This window comes from Passer montanus, unplaced genomic scaffold (genome assembly GCF_014805655.1).
Source record: "Passer montanus isolate IOZ18808 unplaced genomic scaffold, ASM1480565v1 scaffold177, whole genome shotgun sequence".
NCBI classification, from domain to species: Eukaryota; Metazoa; Chordata; class Aves; order Passeriformes; family Passeridae; genus Passer; species Passer montanus.
The window spans coordinates 460,607-475,390 of NW_024365048.1; the positions used below are offsets into that span (position 1 = coordinate 460,607).

Consider the following 14,784-nt stretch of genomic DNA (forward strand, 5'->3'; position numbering starts at 1 on the left):
GCTGGGCTCTCTGCCTGGCCACCACCAGCAGCCAAGGGCAGCACTGGGAACCAGGAGATGCTCCCACCCTGCTGCCACTGCAGGGACAGCAGGACTTCTCCCAGTGCCACTGCTCCCTGGCCTCCCTGCTGCCACCACAGGGACACTGGGACTTCTCCAGGTGCCACTGCTGCCTGGCCTCCCTGATGCCACCACAGGGACACTGGGACTTCTCCAGGTGCCACTGCTCCCACTGCAGGGACACCAGGACTTCTCGCCAGTGCCACTGCTCCCTGGCCTCCCTGCTGCCACCACAGGGACACTGGCACTGCTCCCAGGTGCCACTGCTCCCTGGCCTCCCTGCTGCCACCACAGGGACAGCGGCACTGCTCCCAGGTGCCACTGCTCCCACTGCAGGGACACCAGGACTTCTCGCCAGTGCCACTGCTCCCTGGCCTCCCTGCTGCCACCACAGGGACAGTGGAACTTCTCCCCAGTGCCACTGCTGCCTGGCCTCCCTGCTGACACCACAGGGACGCTGGCACTGTTCCCAGGTGCCACTGCTGCCTGGCCTCCCTGCTGACACCACAGGGACACCGGCACTGCTCCCAGGTGCCACTGCCCCCTGGCCTCCCCGGGGTGCTCCCAACCTGAGATCTCGTCCTCGTTGTCCTCGGGGAAGTGCTGGCTGCCCCGCTGCTCCCAGGCGGGCGGCGTGTACTTCTTGCGGGTCACGTACTGCCGGCCGATCGTCCTCTTGGCGTTCTTCACCAGGTTCTTGGACAGCGTCCTGGGCACGGGCACAGAGGGACAACGCTGTCACCCGGGCAGCCAGAGCCAGGAGCAGCCCTCGGCCTGGGCGGTCACTGTCACACGGGAGGGGACGGGTGTGTCACCTGCCAGCGCCGTGGCCCTGCAGGAGCCCCAGCTTCTGCCATGCCCAAGGGATTTGGGGAGCTGGGGAGGTGGGATGGGGCAGTGCCCCACCCTCTGGATCAGAGCTGCCACAGGCAGAGCTCCAGCCCATCCCAGGGGAGGCTCCAAATCACAGCAAGGGACCGGGATCCAGCACAGGGACATGGGGATCTACTGGGATCATGGAATCCATGGCAGGGATCTGGGGATCCACTGCAGGTACCAGGGGATCCGTGGCAGGGCCACTGCCAGCCAAGCCCGGGCTCAGGGCTGCAGCCAGGGCTGCAGGACAATGTCCCCAGGTCACCCAGTACTGCAGGACAATGCTACCCAGTCACTGAGTACTGAAGGACTGTGTCCCCAGGTCACCCAATGCTGCAGGACAATGTCCTTGGGTCACCCAGCAAAGCAGGACCATGTCCCCAAGTCACCCAGCACTGCAGCACTGCATCCCTAAGTCACCCAACACTGCATCCCTGAGACACCCTGTGCAAAATCAGTGTCCTCGAGTCACCCAGTGCAGGAACAATGTGCCCTCAAGTCACCCAGCACTGCAGGACAATGTGCCTGAGTCACCCAGCACTGCAGGGCCATGTCCCCAAGTCACCCAGCACTGCAGCACTGTGTCCCTGAGCCACCCAGAGCAGGAGCACTGTGTCCCCAAGTCATCCAGCACTGCAGCACTGTGTCCCTGAGCCACCCATGCCACTGAAACCCCTCCTGTGGGACACCTCCTCAGGCAGGGGATGCCACTGCAACAAGCTGCCACTTGCCAGTGTGACCCGTCCTTCCCAGTGTGACTGTGAGACTGGGGACCCTGCACGACAGGGGACATCTGCAGCTCTTTGGGCTCCACAGCTCCCTGGCAGGAGGGGACAGCCCGGGGGGTCGGGCTGTGCTCCAGGAACAGGGACAAGAGAGAGGGAATGGCCTCAGGCTGGGCCAGGGGAGGTTTGGGTGGATTTTTGGAAAATTCCCCCTGGAAAGGGCTGTGCAGCCCTGGCACAGGGGTGGGGTCCCCATCCCTGGAGGGATTTAAGAGCTGTGTGGATGTGGCACTTGGGGACACGGGCAGTGCTGGGAATGGCTGCAGTCATTGCCTCACAGGGCTTTCCCAAGATCAGGATTCTCTATCTCCAATGACACAAACCCTGCACCAGGATGGGTCTGAGCAAGGAAGGCTCAGCTCCCCGTGTCCCCTTCCCCGAGTGCCCCCAGCCCGGTGGCTCTGCCGGAGCAGGGACAGCAGGGGGAGTCCCAGAGGTGAGGCACACCCAGGTGTGATGCCCTCTCCTGGCAGAGCTACCTGAGCGAGGGGTTCTTCTCCTTGGCCTTGGGCTGCATGGCCTGCTTGGGGGACTGGCCCACGGTGAAGGCGAAGGTGCCGCGCACGTGCTGGGGGTAGCGCAGCTTGTGCAGGTGCTTCCGGAAGATCTCGGCGCTGTCCGAGGCCACCTCCTCGTCAAAGGCGATCTTCAGCAGCTGGGGGACACGGGTGGGGGGTCAGGCCAGGGACAGCCCTTCCCTGCATCAGGGCACAGCGTGGATCCACCCAGGAGCACCACAGGCACAGGCTGGGCTGAGAGGCTGCCCTGCCTCTCCCTGCACTCCCATTCCCTTTCCCCCGTCCCATTCCCCTTCCTTTCCCGTCCCACTCCCTTTCCTTTCCTCTGCCCCATTCCCTTTCCCCTGCCCCATTCCCTTTCCTTTCCCCCGTCCCATTCCCCTTCCTTTCCCGTCCCACTCCCTTTCCTTTCCTCTGCCCCATTCCCCCTCCCCTGCCCCATTCCCTTTCCCCTGCCCCACTCCCTTTCCCCTGCCCCACTCCCTTTCCCCTGCCCCATTCCCCCTCCCCTGCCCCATTCCCTTTCCCCTGCCCCATTCCCCCTCCCCTGCCCCATTCCCTTTCCCCTGCCCCATTCCCCCTCCCCTGCCCCATTCCCTTTCCCCTGCCCCATTCCCCCTCCCCTGCCCCATTCCCTTTCCCCTGCCCCATTCCCCCTCCCCTGCCCCATTCCCTTTCCCCTGCCCCATTCCCCCTCCCCTGCCCCATTCCCTTTCCCCTGCCCCATTCCCCCTCCCCTGCCCCATTCCCTTTCCCCTGCCCCATTCCCCCTCCCCTGCCCCATTCCCTTTCCCCTGCCCCATTCCCCCTCCCCTGCCCCATTCCCTTTCCCCTGCCCCATTCCCCCTCCCCTGCCCCATTCCCTTTCCCCTGCCCCATTCCCCCTCCCCTGCCCCATTCCCTTTCCCCTGCCCCATTCCCCCTCCCCTGCCCCATTCCCTTTCCCCTGCCCCATTCCCCCTCCCCTGCCCCATTCCCTTTCCCCTGCCCCATTCCCCCTCCCCTGCCCCATTCCCTTTCCCCTGCCCCATTCCCCCTCCCCTGCCCCATTCCCTTTCCCCTGCCCCATTCCCCCTCCCCTGCCCCATTCCCTTTCCCCTGCCCCATTCCCCCTCCCCTGCCCCATTCCCTTTCCCCTGCCCCATTCCCCCTCCCCTGCCCCATTCCCCCTCCTCCTGGAGTCTCCCCTCCTGGCCCCGGGTGTCCCCGTGCTCAGCAGGTTTGGAGCTGTCTCCCAGCACGGTTCCCACCTGGAATGTGCAGGAGCGCAGCTGCAGTCCCTCCTGGATGAACTGGTCTGCCTGGGCCTGGATACTGATCTTCTTCTCTTTGGTCAGTGAGGCGATGGGGAAGGACCGGATCACCACCTGCTCCCCCACTGGACACAGGACAGGAACGGGTCAGATCCACCCCTGCACGGCCCCGGGCAGGGCCAGGCCACCCCAGACCACCCTCAGTGTCTGCCCCATCAGACATGGGTCCATGGGACACAGCGGCCAGAAACAACCAGCCCTGCTGCCCAGGGATCACTGACCAGCCCCTTGACCCACATGGATCAACCTCCTGCTCCCCAGGGATCACTGACCAGCTCCCTGATCCACATGGATCAGCCCTCTGATCCCCAGGGATCACAGACCAGCCCCCTGACCCACATGGATCAGCTCTCTGATCCCCAGGGACCACTGACCAGCCCCTGATCCACATGGATCACCAACCCTGCTCCCCAGGGATCACTGACCAGCTCCCTGCTCCCCAGGGATCCCCAACCCTCGTCCCTGCTCCCCAGGGATCACTACCCAACCAACCCCTTGACCTCCAGGGATCACTGGCCAGCTCATCCCCAACCATCCCTCTGATCCCCAGGGACCCCCAACCCTCCCCCCTCTCCCGAGGCCGCAGCCCCTCACCCAGGGGGTCCGTGGGGGTTCCCTTGAAGATGATCCTGTAGGTGGTGAGGAACACGGCTCCCTCTGCAGGGAGCAGGGGGGGCCCCCCGATGCTGCCCCCGGCCCCCTCCTCGCGCCCGTCCGGCATCAGGTACACGCGGAGCCCCTCCATCACACACTCCTCCCCCAGCAGCAGGTTGGGCCGCAGCAGCTTTGGCTGGGGAACAATGGGGGGCTCAGGCCCGTGGGAAGGGTCTCACAGCCCCCCGGCTCTGCTCCCAGCCCTACCTTCTGGATGGGAGGAAGCCTCTTGCTCTCCCTGTGCACGGCATCCAGGGTCTCGATGTGCATCTGCACGATGTCTGTGGGACAGGGGGTGAGTCCTGCCCTGCCCAAATCCCACCTGCCCTGCCTGAATCCCACCTTGTCCCTGACAGAATCTCACCCTGTCCCACCTGAATCCCACCTGTCCCACCTGAATCCCACCTGCCCTGCCTGAATCCCACCTTGTCCCTGACAGAATCTCACCCTGTCCCGCCTGAATCCCACCTGTCCTGCCCGAATCCCACCCGTCCTGCCTGAATCCCACCCGTCCTGCCCGAATCCCACCTGTCCCGCCTGAATCCCCCCCGTCCTGCCCGAATCCCACCCGTCCTGCCTGAATCCCCTCCTGCCCCTGCCAAAATCCCACTTGCCCTGCCTGAATCCCACCCTGTCCTGACAGAATCCCACCTGTCCTTCCTGAATCCCACCTTGTCCCTGACAGAATCTCACCCTGTCCTGACCAAATCCCATCCTGTCCTGCCCTAATACCACCCTATCCTACCCAAATCCTGCTCTCCCTTTCCTGAATCCCACCCTGCCCAAACCCACCCTGCCTTGCCCAAATCTCACCCTATCCCACTCAAACCCCACCCTGCCTTTCCCAGATCCCGCCCTGCCCTCTCCCGCTGCTCCTGCAGGATCCCTGTGGCCACCCCGGTGTCCTCACCCGGGATCATGACGTGCAGCCCCTTGAGGTGCTCGTTGGTGACGCCGCTCTCGGTGCACACCTTGTCCACGAAGCGGTTGATGAACCTCACCACCGAGTTGGCCACGTCCGAGCTCTCGGCGTCCTCGAAGCCGCTCTCGGTGTCGTAGCTCTCGGCCACGCTGCCCGCGATGCTTCCCGAGGGAAACGGGGAAGGGTCAGCCCAGGACAGCCTGGGGACACTCCCTGCACGGACCCGGGAGAGCTCCCACTGCTGGTATGATCCCAGGAGAGCTCCCAGGGCTCACACAGACCCAGGAGAGCTCCCAGTTCTGACACAGATCCAGGAGAGCTCCCAGGGCTCACACAGACCCAGGAGAGCTCCCAGTGCTCACACAGACCCAGGAGAGCTCCCAGGGCTCACACAGACCCAGGAGAGCTCCCAGGGCTCACACAGACCCAGGAGAGCTCCCAGTTCTGACACAGATCCAGGAGAGCTCCCAGGGCTCACACAGACCCAGGAGAGCTCCCAGTTGTGGCATGATCCCAGGAGAGCTCCCAGTGCTCACACAGACCCAGGAGAGCTCCCACTCCCGATAAAAACCCAGGAGAGCTCCCACTTGTGACAGAAGCCCAGGAAAGCTCTTACTCCTGGAAAAAGCCAGGAGAGGCCCCACTCCTCATAGGAACACAGGAAAGTTCCTACTCCTGATATGATCCCAGGAGAGCTCCAAGTGCTCACACAGACCCAGGAGAGCTCCCTCCCACTCCTGACAAGAGTTCAAGACTGTTCCCACTCCCAGCATGGACCCAGCAGAGCTCTCACTCCCAGTAACCCCCCTGGGCACCACAGTCCGCCTCAATCCTGACATAACCTGGAATCCCAGCATGGCTGGGATTGGAAAGAACCCTCACAGGCTGTGCCCACAGCGAGCAGGGACATCTTTCCCTGACAGCAGCCTGGCACACGCCAGAAGCTCAGTCCCAGCTCGGGTGGCCCCGGTGTGCCCAGCACCTGTTGGTGACGAAGCTGTTGCTGACGCTCTCCACGTCGCCCAGGCCGGAGCTGCGGAGCAGGCGGTTCTTGCTGGTGTCCAGGGGCAGCAGCAGGTAGCTCATCCTGTTGGCGTAGTGGATGGCCTGGCTGAACACCGTGCTCTCCTCCTTCTGGATCAGCTCCTGCTGCTTCTCCCGGCTCATGGTGGGCCACAGCCGCAGCTGCTCCGACGCGATCTCCAGCGCCGACTTGGCCTCCTGCGGCTCCTCCGCGCTCTCCTGGAGCAGGGGAAGGGATGGGGCTGGCTGCACGGACAGACACACAGGGATCTCCCAGAACTGGGGTGCAGCCCCTCATCCTCAGCTGAGCAGGCTGTCTAGGATTGCCAGAGCAGCTGGGGCTGCCCCTGCATCCCTGCAGTGCCCAGGGCCAGGCTGGACACTGGGGCTGGAGCAGCCTGGCACAGTGACAGGCGTCTCTGCCATGGCACTGGAGGGGCTTTGAGGTTCTCACCCAACCCATTCCATGATTCTATGATTCCATGATGAGCCCCAGCCCTTTGGGAGGAGCTCTCCCGGGCCACCCTCGCACCTGCTCCGCGTGGTTCTCCTCAGCACTGTCCATGTAGAGCGCCCGGATGTGGTTCTGCACGTCGCAGTAGAACATGGCCTCCCAGAACTGGATGTTGGTCCACACCACGTGCTCCTGCACGCAGCTGTAGGCAAACTGGGTGATGCCAGGGCTCAGTTTCTGTGGAAAGAGGAGGGAAAGGTCCATCTGCAGCCCCCCAAAGGAGGGGAAGGACGTGGAAAAGGTCCACACAGCCTTTGTGCCAAGCTCTCCACTCGGGTGTCCCTGCTCCTCCAGCCAGCCACTGGGAAAGCCCCGGGCAGGCAGGAGGGATGGCTGCACCAGAGCTCCTCCAACATTCCCTGAAAGTTCTCTTGCTCAGAGCCCACCCAGAGCCCAGAGACCCATCCCTGCCCAGCGTGACCATGGGATAAATCTGGCATTTCAGAGCAACCCCCTTCCCACAGGTTCCGGCCTCTCTGGGAGCCTCGGGCCAGGCTGGGCTGGGTGGAACATTCTGGGCAGGAGCCGTAGGCTGACAAGCCCTGAGGGGACACCCCCCTGCAGCCTCTGCCGCCTGGGGGATCCGGAGGGCTCCGGGGTGGGGGCACTGCTGTCACTCACCCTGCAGAAGGCGGTGACCAGCGGCAGCAGGGCAGCGGCGATGCCGTGCTCGTCCATGGCCGTGCAGTCCTGCCGAAGGAGCAGCGGTGACCAGGGGACATTCCCAGGCCGACCCTGCCGTGTCCCCCGGGAAGAGGGAGCCCCCCAGCCCCGGCCCACCTGGAGGCAGCAGTTCATCATGCGGATGACGAAGTCGAACTGCTGGTGGTCCAGCACGGCGCGGTTCTGCTGCACGTGCAGGTGCAGCTCCTGGGTCAGGCAGTGCCGCGCGGCCCGGCCCTTCATGGCGCGCAGCACGGCCGGGAACAGCTGTGGGAACGGGGTTTGGGCTGGCACGGGCCTGGGCAGCCCCAGTCCCACGCCAGTGTCACGGGGTGCACAGGACACGGAGCAGGGCAGGGCAGAATTCCAGGTGTGGCCGGCAGGACACGGCCATGGAGGAGGGGGAGCAATGGAGCTGGAGATGGAGCGATGGAGCTGAGCTGGTGTGGAGCCACCAGCCAAAATCCCAGGAACACCAGGAGGGGGACATGTCATGGGTCAGTGATGGCCATGGCAGTGCTGGGGAACGGTGGGACTTGATGGTCCCAGAGGGATTGCCAATCCAAACAGCTCCATGGCCTGTTACTGAGGTGGGAGTGGGGCTCTGCTCCCAGGGAACGGGGACAGGAGGAGAGGGAACACATTCAGGCTGTGCCAGGGGAGCCTCAGAGAGGACATCAGCAGGAATTATCCCATGGAAAGGGGGTCAAGCCTTGGCAGGGGCTGCCCTGGGGGTTTGGAGTCCCCATCCTTGGAGGAATTTCAAAGCCATGTGGATGTGGCACTTGGGGACAGGGTCAGTGGCCTTGGCAGTGCTGGGGACGGTTGGACCCAATGGGCTCAGAGGGATTTTCCAACCTCAGTAACTCTGATTCCACAATTTTTGACCCTAAGCCAAGCTGCAGGACATGGGCACAGGACAGGGAATGTTCTCTCCATGGGCACTGACACCCATCCCCAGCCCCCCTCACCTTCTTGGCCTCCAGCATCTTGTTCTCGAAGACGTAGGAGATGCAGTTCCTGACCACCTCCAGGCGCCGGGCGCTGTTGGCCAGGGCGTTCCCATTGCGCTCCAGGATGGCAGCTGGATGGAAGAGACCCTGGTCAGTCCGGGCTGGGTGGGACTGGCACTGGCACCCCACTGGGGACAGCGTGTCCCCCGGCTCCAGGTGACCACGGGGCCTTCCTGGGCCTTGGGAGCCCCTGGGGAGCTGAGACCCCAAGGGGGTCGGAGCTGCTGTTTCTCCATGTTTTACTCCAGTGCTGGGACCCAGAACAGGGTCCCCTGTGCCCCAGGTACCGATGGGGGGTCCCGAGGGCACCATGGCCTCCCACAGCCCCCAGGACAGGGTCCCCTGTGCCCCACACACCAATGGGGGTCCTGGGGGTACCATGGCCTCCCACAGCCCTCAGGACAGGGTCCCCTGTGCCCCATGTACCGATGGGGGGTCCCGAGGGCACCATGGCCTCCCACAGCCCCCTGATCTGGATCTCCCTGTCCCCCACACACCAATGAGGGTCCCAAGGGCACCATGGCCTCCCACAGCCCCCCAAGGACAGGGTCCCCTGTGCCCCACGTACCCATGGGGGTCCCGAGGGCACCATGGCCTCCCTCAGCCCCCCAGGACAGGGTCCCCTGTGCCCCACACACCAATGGGGGTCCTGGGGGTACCATGGCCTCCCACAGCCCCCAGGACAGGGTCCCCAGTGCCCCACGTACCGATGGGGGGTCCCGAGGGCACCATGCACTTCTTCTCGGCCCTGACGGCGGGCGGGGCCGTCTGCAGCTTGGCCGTGGCCTGGTCGATGATCCACTGCACGGTGCCCTCGTCCAGCCGCGGGAAGGGCTTCTGGTGCAGCCGCAGGTGGCAGCCCTCCGTGGGCCTCTGCACCTTGTGCATGGTCACCGCGGGGTACGGGTTCTCCTGCGGGGGACGGCTCCTGCTCAGCCCTGCGGTCACCGCGTGTCCCCCCAGCACGGGAGCCCCCAGCCCCCTGCTCTGCTCCCGGCTGGAAGCTGCAAGCCCCAGGATCTGCTCCCCCCGGGGTGCACAGCTGTGGCACGGCCAGGTGCCAGCAGGAGTGCCATCCCAGCCAGTCGGGGCTCCCAGGGGGCACGGCTGCCTTCAGGTGCTGCTGGAAACTTCCAGCTGGGTGGGGAGGCTCAGGGTGATCAGCAGGAATAATTCCCCGTGGAAAGGGTGGTCAGGCCTTGGAAGGGGCTGCCCAGGCCCCTTGGAGGTGTCCAAGGAATTCCCACAAGTGGCACTCAGGGCTCTGGGGACAAGGTGGGCATTGGGCACAGCTGTGACAGGACGGGCTGGGACAGCTTTTCCAACCTCAGGGATCCTGGGATTCTGTGATCCTATAAAACCAGGGAATCCCACTCCCAGGAGCTCTGGGCATGTGAGGATGTGCCTGACCACACATGACAGCACAAGGAGGGACAGGAACTGTCACCAGAAGTTTATGGAGGGAGGACAGAGTGACCAGGACTGCACCCGGGCTATCCCTACCCCGTATCCCCCAGCACATCCCCACTCCTGCCCGGGGGCTCCAGGACTCACATTTTTGTAGAGTTTCTCTGCCAGCTCCTTGATGTGCCTCAGGATTTTCTGTTTGTTCCCCTCCTCTGCCTTCATGCGCTTCACCTCGTAGGCCACGAGCTGGGGGGGACAGGACAGGGGTGACAGGAGCAGCTCCAGGGCCTCTCCCAAACCCAGGGCCATGCAGATCCTGCTCAGGCCCTGCAGATCCTGCTCAGGCCATGGCAGATCCCACTCAGACCCCGGAGATCCCGCTCAGGCCATGGCAGATCCCACTCAGCTCTGCAGATCCCACTCAGACCCTGCAGATCCTGCTCAGCCCCACAGATCCCACTCAGACCCCACAGATCCCGCTCAGCCCCACAGACCCCGCTCAGCCCCACAGATCCTGCTCAGCCCCACAGATCCTACCCAGACCCCACAGATCCTGCCCAGACCCCACAGACCCCGCTCAGCCCCACAGATCCTACCCAGACCCCACAGATCCTACCCAGACCCCACAGATCCCACTCAGATCCCGCAGAACCAGCTCAGACCCCACAGATCCCGTTCAGCCCCACAGACCCCGCTCAGACCCCACAGATCCCAGTCAGATCCCGGGAAGCGGAGCTGCCCCGGGCCTCACCTCGTCGAAGAGGTCGATGGGCCGGTAGGGAGCCCCGCGCTCGGTGACAAAGCCAGCGAAGGCCATCCCCTCCAGCACCTTGGTGAGGAAATCGTCCTCTGTGAGCCCCCGCTGGCCCAGGAACGCCGCCTGCCAAGGGAACCGCAGTGCCATCAGCACTGGGTGACACCTCCTTCCTGTGCCACCCGGGACAGGGCTGGCATGGAAACCTGAGCCCCTGGGCCACGGCAGCAGGACAAGGGAAGGGCTCTGGTGTCACCTTGGCATGCAGAGGCAGGACAGAGGGACACAGGGACACAGAGACATGGGGACACAAAGCCAGAGGGACTCTGGGACATAGTGGCACAGGGACACAGGAACATAGGGGCACAGGAATACAGGGACAGAGGGATACAGGGACACAGAACAGAGGGACACATGGTTACAAGGCCAGAGGGACTCAGGGACACAGGGACAGAGAGGCACAGGAACACAGGGCCAGAGGGACTCAGGGACAGAGGGCCAGAGAGGCACAGGAACACAGGGCCAGAGGCACTCAGGGACACAGGGACTCAGGGACACAGGGCGAGAGGGACTCAGGGACAGAGGGCCAGAGAGGCACAGGAACACAGGGCCAGAGGCACTCAGGGACACAGGGACAGAGGGACACAGGAACACAGAGACAGAGGGACTCAGGGACAGAGGGCCAGAGAGGCACAGGAACACAAGGCCAGAGGGACACAGGGACAGAGGGACTCAGGAACACGAGGCCACAGGGACTCAGGGCCAGAGAAGTGCAGGTGGTCCCTCAGCAGTGCCAAGACCTCCCAGAGGCCCAGCTGCAGGCCTGGGCTCCCTCCCCGCTGGGCTCTGCAGGAGCACCCGGGCAGGGAAGCGCTGCCCCGGAGACCTCGGCACGCTGAGGACAAACACGGGATGCAGGTGGGCTGGCAGGGACGGCGGGGCTGCCTGAAAGCCGGGACTGTTTCCTGGAGTGGGCTGCCCCCAGGGCTCAGCCCGGCCCCCACGAGGCCCTCACCTTGTGGAAGCGGATGACGGGCTCGGGGTGGATGCGGATGATGTGCAGGCACCAGCGGTAGCCCTGCAGCAGCTGAGCAAACAGGCGCAGGAACACGGCCCGGATCTCCTTGTCCTGGAACGGGGAGGCACAGCCCGGGCTTGTGGGGCTCAGGGTGTGCACAGGGCAGCTCCGGGGCAGGGATTTCCCCCAGCACGGGATCAGCCCCGGGGTGAGGGCAGGGAATGAGATTCCAGGGAAAAGGGGCACACTGCTCTGCCCCCCAGAGCTGCACAGGGAGCAGAGGGAGCTCTCCAGCTCTGGGAATGCTGCAATCCCAAACATTCCCTGTCTGCTCCAGCCTGGCTGTGAATCCAGAGCCCACGGCACTGCAGGATCCAGCCACGGCTCGGGGCAGTGGCCTGGATGGACACAGGGCTGGAATGGGGAGTGAGAGCCAGGATGGCCCTGGGGGACAGCCCCTCACCCAGGGTCCCTCCCTCTCTTTCCAGGGGTGTCACTGGGGACAGCCCCGCACCCAGAGTCCCTCTCCTCCTGCCCCAAGGTGTCCCTGAGGACAGCCCCTCACCCAGGGTCCCTCCCTCTCTTTCCAGGGGTGTCACTGGCGGACAGCCCCTCACCCAGGATCCCTCTCCTCCTGCCCCAAGGTGTCCCTGAGGACAGCCCCTCACCCAGGATCCCTCTCCTCCTGCCCAGGGTGTCCCTGGGGAACAGCCCTTCACCCAGGGGCCCTCCCTCTCTTTCCTGGGGTGTCCCTGGGGAACAGCCCCTCACCCAGGATCCCTCTCCTCCTGCCCAGGGTGTCCCTGGGGAACAGCCCTTCACCCAGGGGCCCTCCCTCTCTTTCCTGGGGTGTCCCTGGGGAACAGCCCCTCACCCAGGATCCCTCTCCTCCTGCCCCAAGGTGTCCCTGCATCCAGGGGCCCTCTCCCTCGCACCACTCACCTGCATCTTGAGGGAGGAGGCGGAAATGGTGGAAGGGGGGAAGGCGAGGTCAGCCACCTCCAGCTCCGGGTCCAGGACCTGCCCAGGGAGGACACTCAGCTCAGGCCCCATCCTGGCTGCAGAAGCCAAGGAGATCTCCCCAGAGACCCCACAGCCCCTGTGGGAAAGGTCTGAGGGGCTCGGAGACAAACCAGGGTGGGTCAGGAATGCTCAGTCAGGCCTGACCCTGCCTTGGGAAGCACAGCTGGCACGGGGATCCCAAGGAAGGGGGAGCCCCTCCTGCTCTGCCAGGGAGACCTTCACCCCCCAGTGCCCTCAGGAGGAGCAGGAGCTGGTCCAGCAGTGCCTCAGGAACACGGGAGCAGCCAGGCCACAGCTGCTTCCTGCCCTGGGCCAGGAGCCAGCGCCACATTCCCAGAAACCTCTGCCAAAGGAACTCCCCCCCAGCACCGCAGGACATTGGGCTGGGAATGGCCCCTGTGACAGGGGCAGCAGCACCCAGGGCAGGAATAAAGGCTCACGGAGGAACCCCTGCTGCTCCACTCCCAGCTCCCATGGAAATGTGTGTCATTCCCCGCATGCTGGCCAGAGCCCATTGGGTCAGGAATGGTCCCTGTGACAGGGCCCCAAGGGGTAGACAGGATCCCAAGGGGTGGGCAGGACCCCAAGGGGTGTGCAGGACACCAAAGGCATGGGCAAAATCCCAAGGCATGGGCAGGATCCCAAGGCATGGACAGGACCCCAAGGCATGCACAGGACCCCAAGGCAGGAGCCCTGCTTGCAGAGGAGCCCCGGCTGCACTCCCATCTCTTAGGACATGTGTGCCATTGCCAGGGGATGGTGCTGGCAGCCCGGGGATGCTGTGGGGAGTGGCAATGCTGTGGCACTCACCATGGACAGGGCTTCCCGTGTCTGCTGGAGCAGGGGCTCGGGGAGCAGGGAGATGTGCACGCACTCGGGGACGTTCACGGTGCCGCCGTCCAGGTCCGCGATCACCACGTCCAGCTGGGAGGGGACAGCAGTGGGACACAGCCCCACCTCCAGTCCCACACCCCAATCCCACAGGTGATGGGGAGCTATCCAGGTGAGCTGGCTCAGCAGAGGGCTGGGAGCGGGCTCTGGCTCCTCCTCACCTTCCCTGAGCACTCAGCAGTCCCTGTGCCCCATCCCGTCCCCAAACCCAGGGACACACTGGGATCCCTCACTGGGGGGCACCTGGCAGGAGAGGGACCCAGCCATTCCCCTCTGGAGCCAGCCATCCCCTTGTGACCCAGCCATCCCCAAGTGACCCAGCCATTCCTTGTGACCCAGCCATCCCCTTGTGACCCAGCCATTCCCTGTGACCCAGCCATCCCCCTGGCTCGTGGGACACCTGGATGCACCCTGGGCTGAGCACACGGAGCCGGTGGCCCTGGGCACCCTCAGGACAGATCCAGCTGTCACCCGAGCCTGTGACAGCCACCGCTCGTCCCCAGCCCCTGGCACCAGGCCAGGAACGTGGCCTCTCACCAGCTCCTGGGTCTCGGACTGGAAGATGGAGTGGACGCCGATGATGAAGGGGGTGGGGGTGCTCAGCACCTCCAGGAGCTGGGCGGGCAGGATGGGCACGTAGGTGAAACTGCAACCAGAAACAGCCTCAAAACCAGCCCCAAACACAGCCCCAGTGCAGCCATGCCAGCCCTGCCCCTCATCCCAGCCCCATCCTGGCACTGGAGCTGTGTCCAGGGTGCCCCTGGCACCCCCAGCCCCTCGGGCACCACAGCCACACACACCCCCAAAGGCTGTGGCCCTGTGAATGCCCTGAGAGGGACTGGGGACAAGGCCTGCAGGGACAGGAGCCAGGGAATGGCTGCCAGTGCCAGAGGGCAGCCATGGATGGCATCTTGGCCATGAGGAATTGCTGGCTGGGCTGGAATTGCCAGAGCAGCTGGGGCTGCCCCTGCATCCCTGCAGTGCCCAGGGCCAGGCTGGACACTGGGGCTGGAGCAGCCTGGCACAGTGGAGGTGTCCCTGCCATGGCACTGGAGAGGCTCTGAGGTCCCTTCCAGTACAAATTATCCTGGGATTTCATGACTCCATGATATGATCCCTGTCTGGTCTTGGAGTTGTCAAAGTCAGAAAGGGTTTCCAGCAGAGCCATTAACTCCAAAAGAATTTCAGGAAAAATTTCCCATGGAAAGGGGGGGGTCAGGCCTTGGCAGGGGCCAGGAATGTTTGGAGTGCCCATCCCTGGAGATGTCCAAGGAATTCCTGGAGGTGGCACTCAGAGCTCAGGGCTGGGGACAAGGAGGGGATCAGGAGCACCCTGGACTCGGTGACCCT

At 64.4% G+C, this 14,784-nt stretch overlaps 1 protein-coding gene across 5 annotated transcripts in view; it reads right to left on the bottom strand.

The window, feature by feature from the left end:
- Positions 1-14,784, bottom strand: part of SBF1 (SET binding factor 1) — a 50,156-nt gene that overhangs the window by 12,565 nt on the left and 22,807 nt on the right. For all 5 annotated transcript variants that reach the window (XM_039704552.1, XM_039704549.1, XM_039704548.1 and 2 more), the window contains 18 exons: positions 13,972-14,080; positions 13,354-13,467; positions 12,463-12,540; positions 11,518-11,631; positions 10,500-10,628; positions 9,896-9,994; positions 9,049-9,253; positions 8,300-8,412; positions 7,446-7,595; positions 7,287-7,355; positions 6,684-6,842; positions 6,111-6,370; positions 5,117-5,289; positions 4,414-4,487; positions 4,147-4,342; positions 3,490-3,617; positions 2,201-2,376; positions 630-769 (listed from right to left, as the gene is read on the bottom strand). In XM_039704552.1, coding sequence (XP_039560486.1) covers positions 630-769; positions 2,201-2,376; positions 3,490-3,617; positions 4,147-4,342; positions 4,414-4,487; positions 5,117-5,289; positions 6,111-6,370; positions 6,684-6,842; positions 7,287-7,355; positions 7,446-7,595; positions 8,300-8,412; positions 9,049-9,253; positions 9,896-9,994; positions 10,500-10,628; positions 11,518-11,631; positions 12,463-12,540; positions 13,354-13,467; positions 13,972-14,080 — 2,486 coding nt within the window. The remainder of the gene's footprint in view (positions 1-629; positions 770-2,200; positions 2,377-3,489; positions 3,618-4,146; positions 4,343-4,413; positions 4,488-5,116; positions 5,290-6,110; positions 6,371-6,683; positions 6,843-7,286; positions 7,356-7,445; positions 7,596-8,299; positions 8,413-9,048; positions 9,254-9,895; positions 9,995-10,499; positions 10,629-11,517; positions 11,632-12,462; positions 12,541-13,353; positions 13,468-13,971; positions 14,081-14,784) is intronic.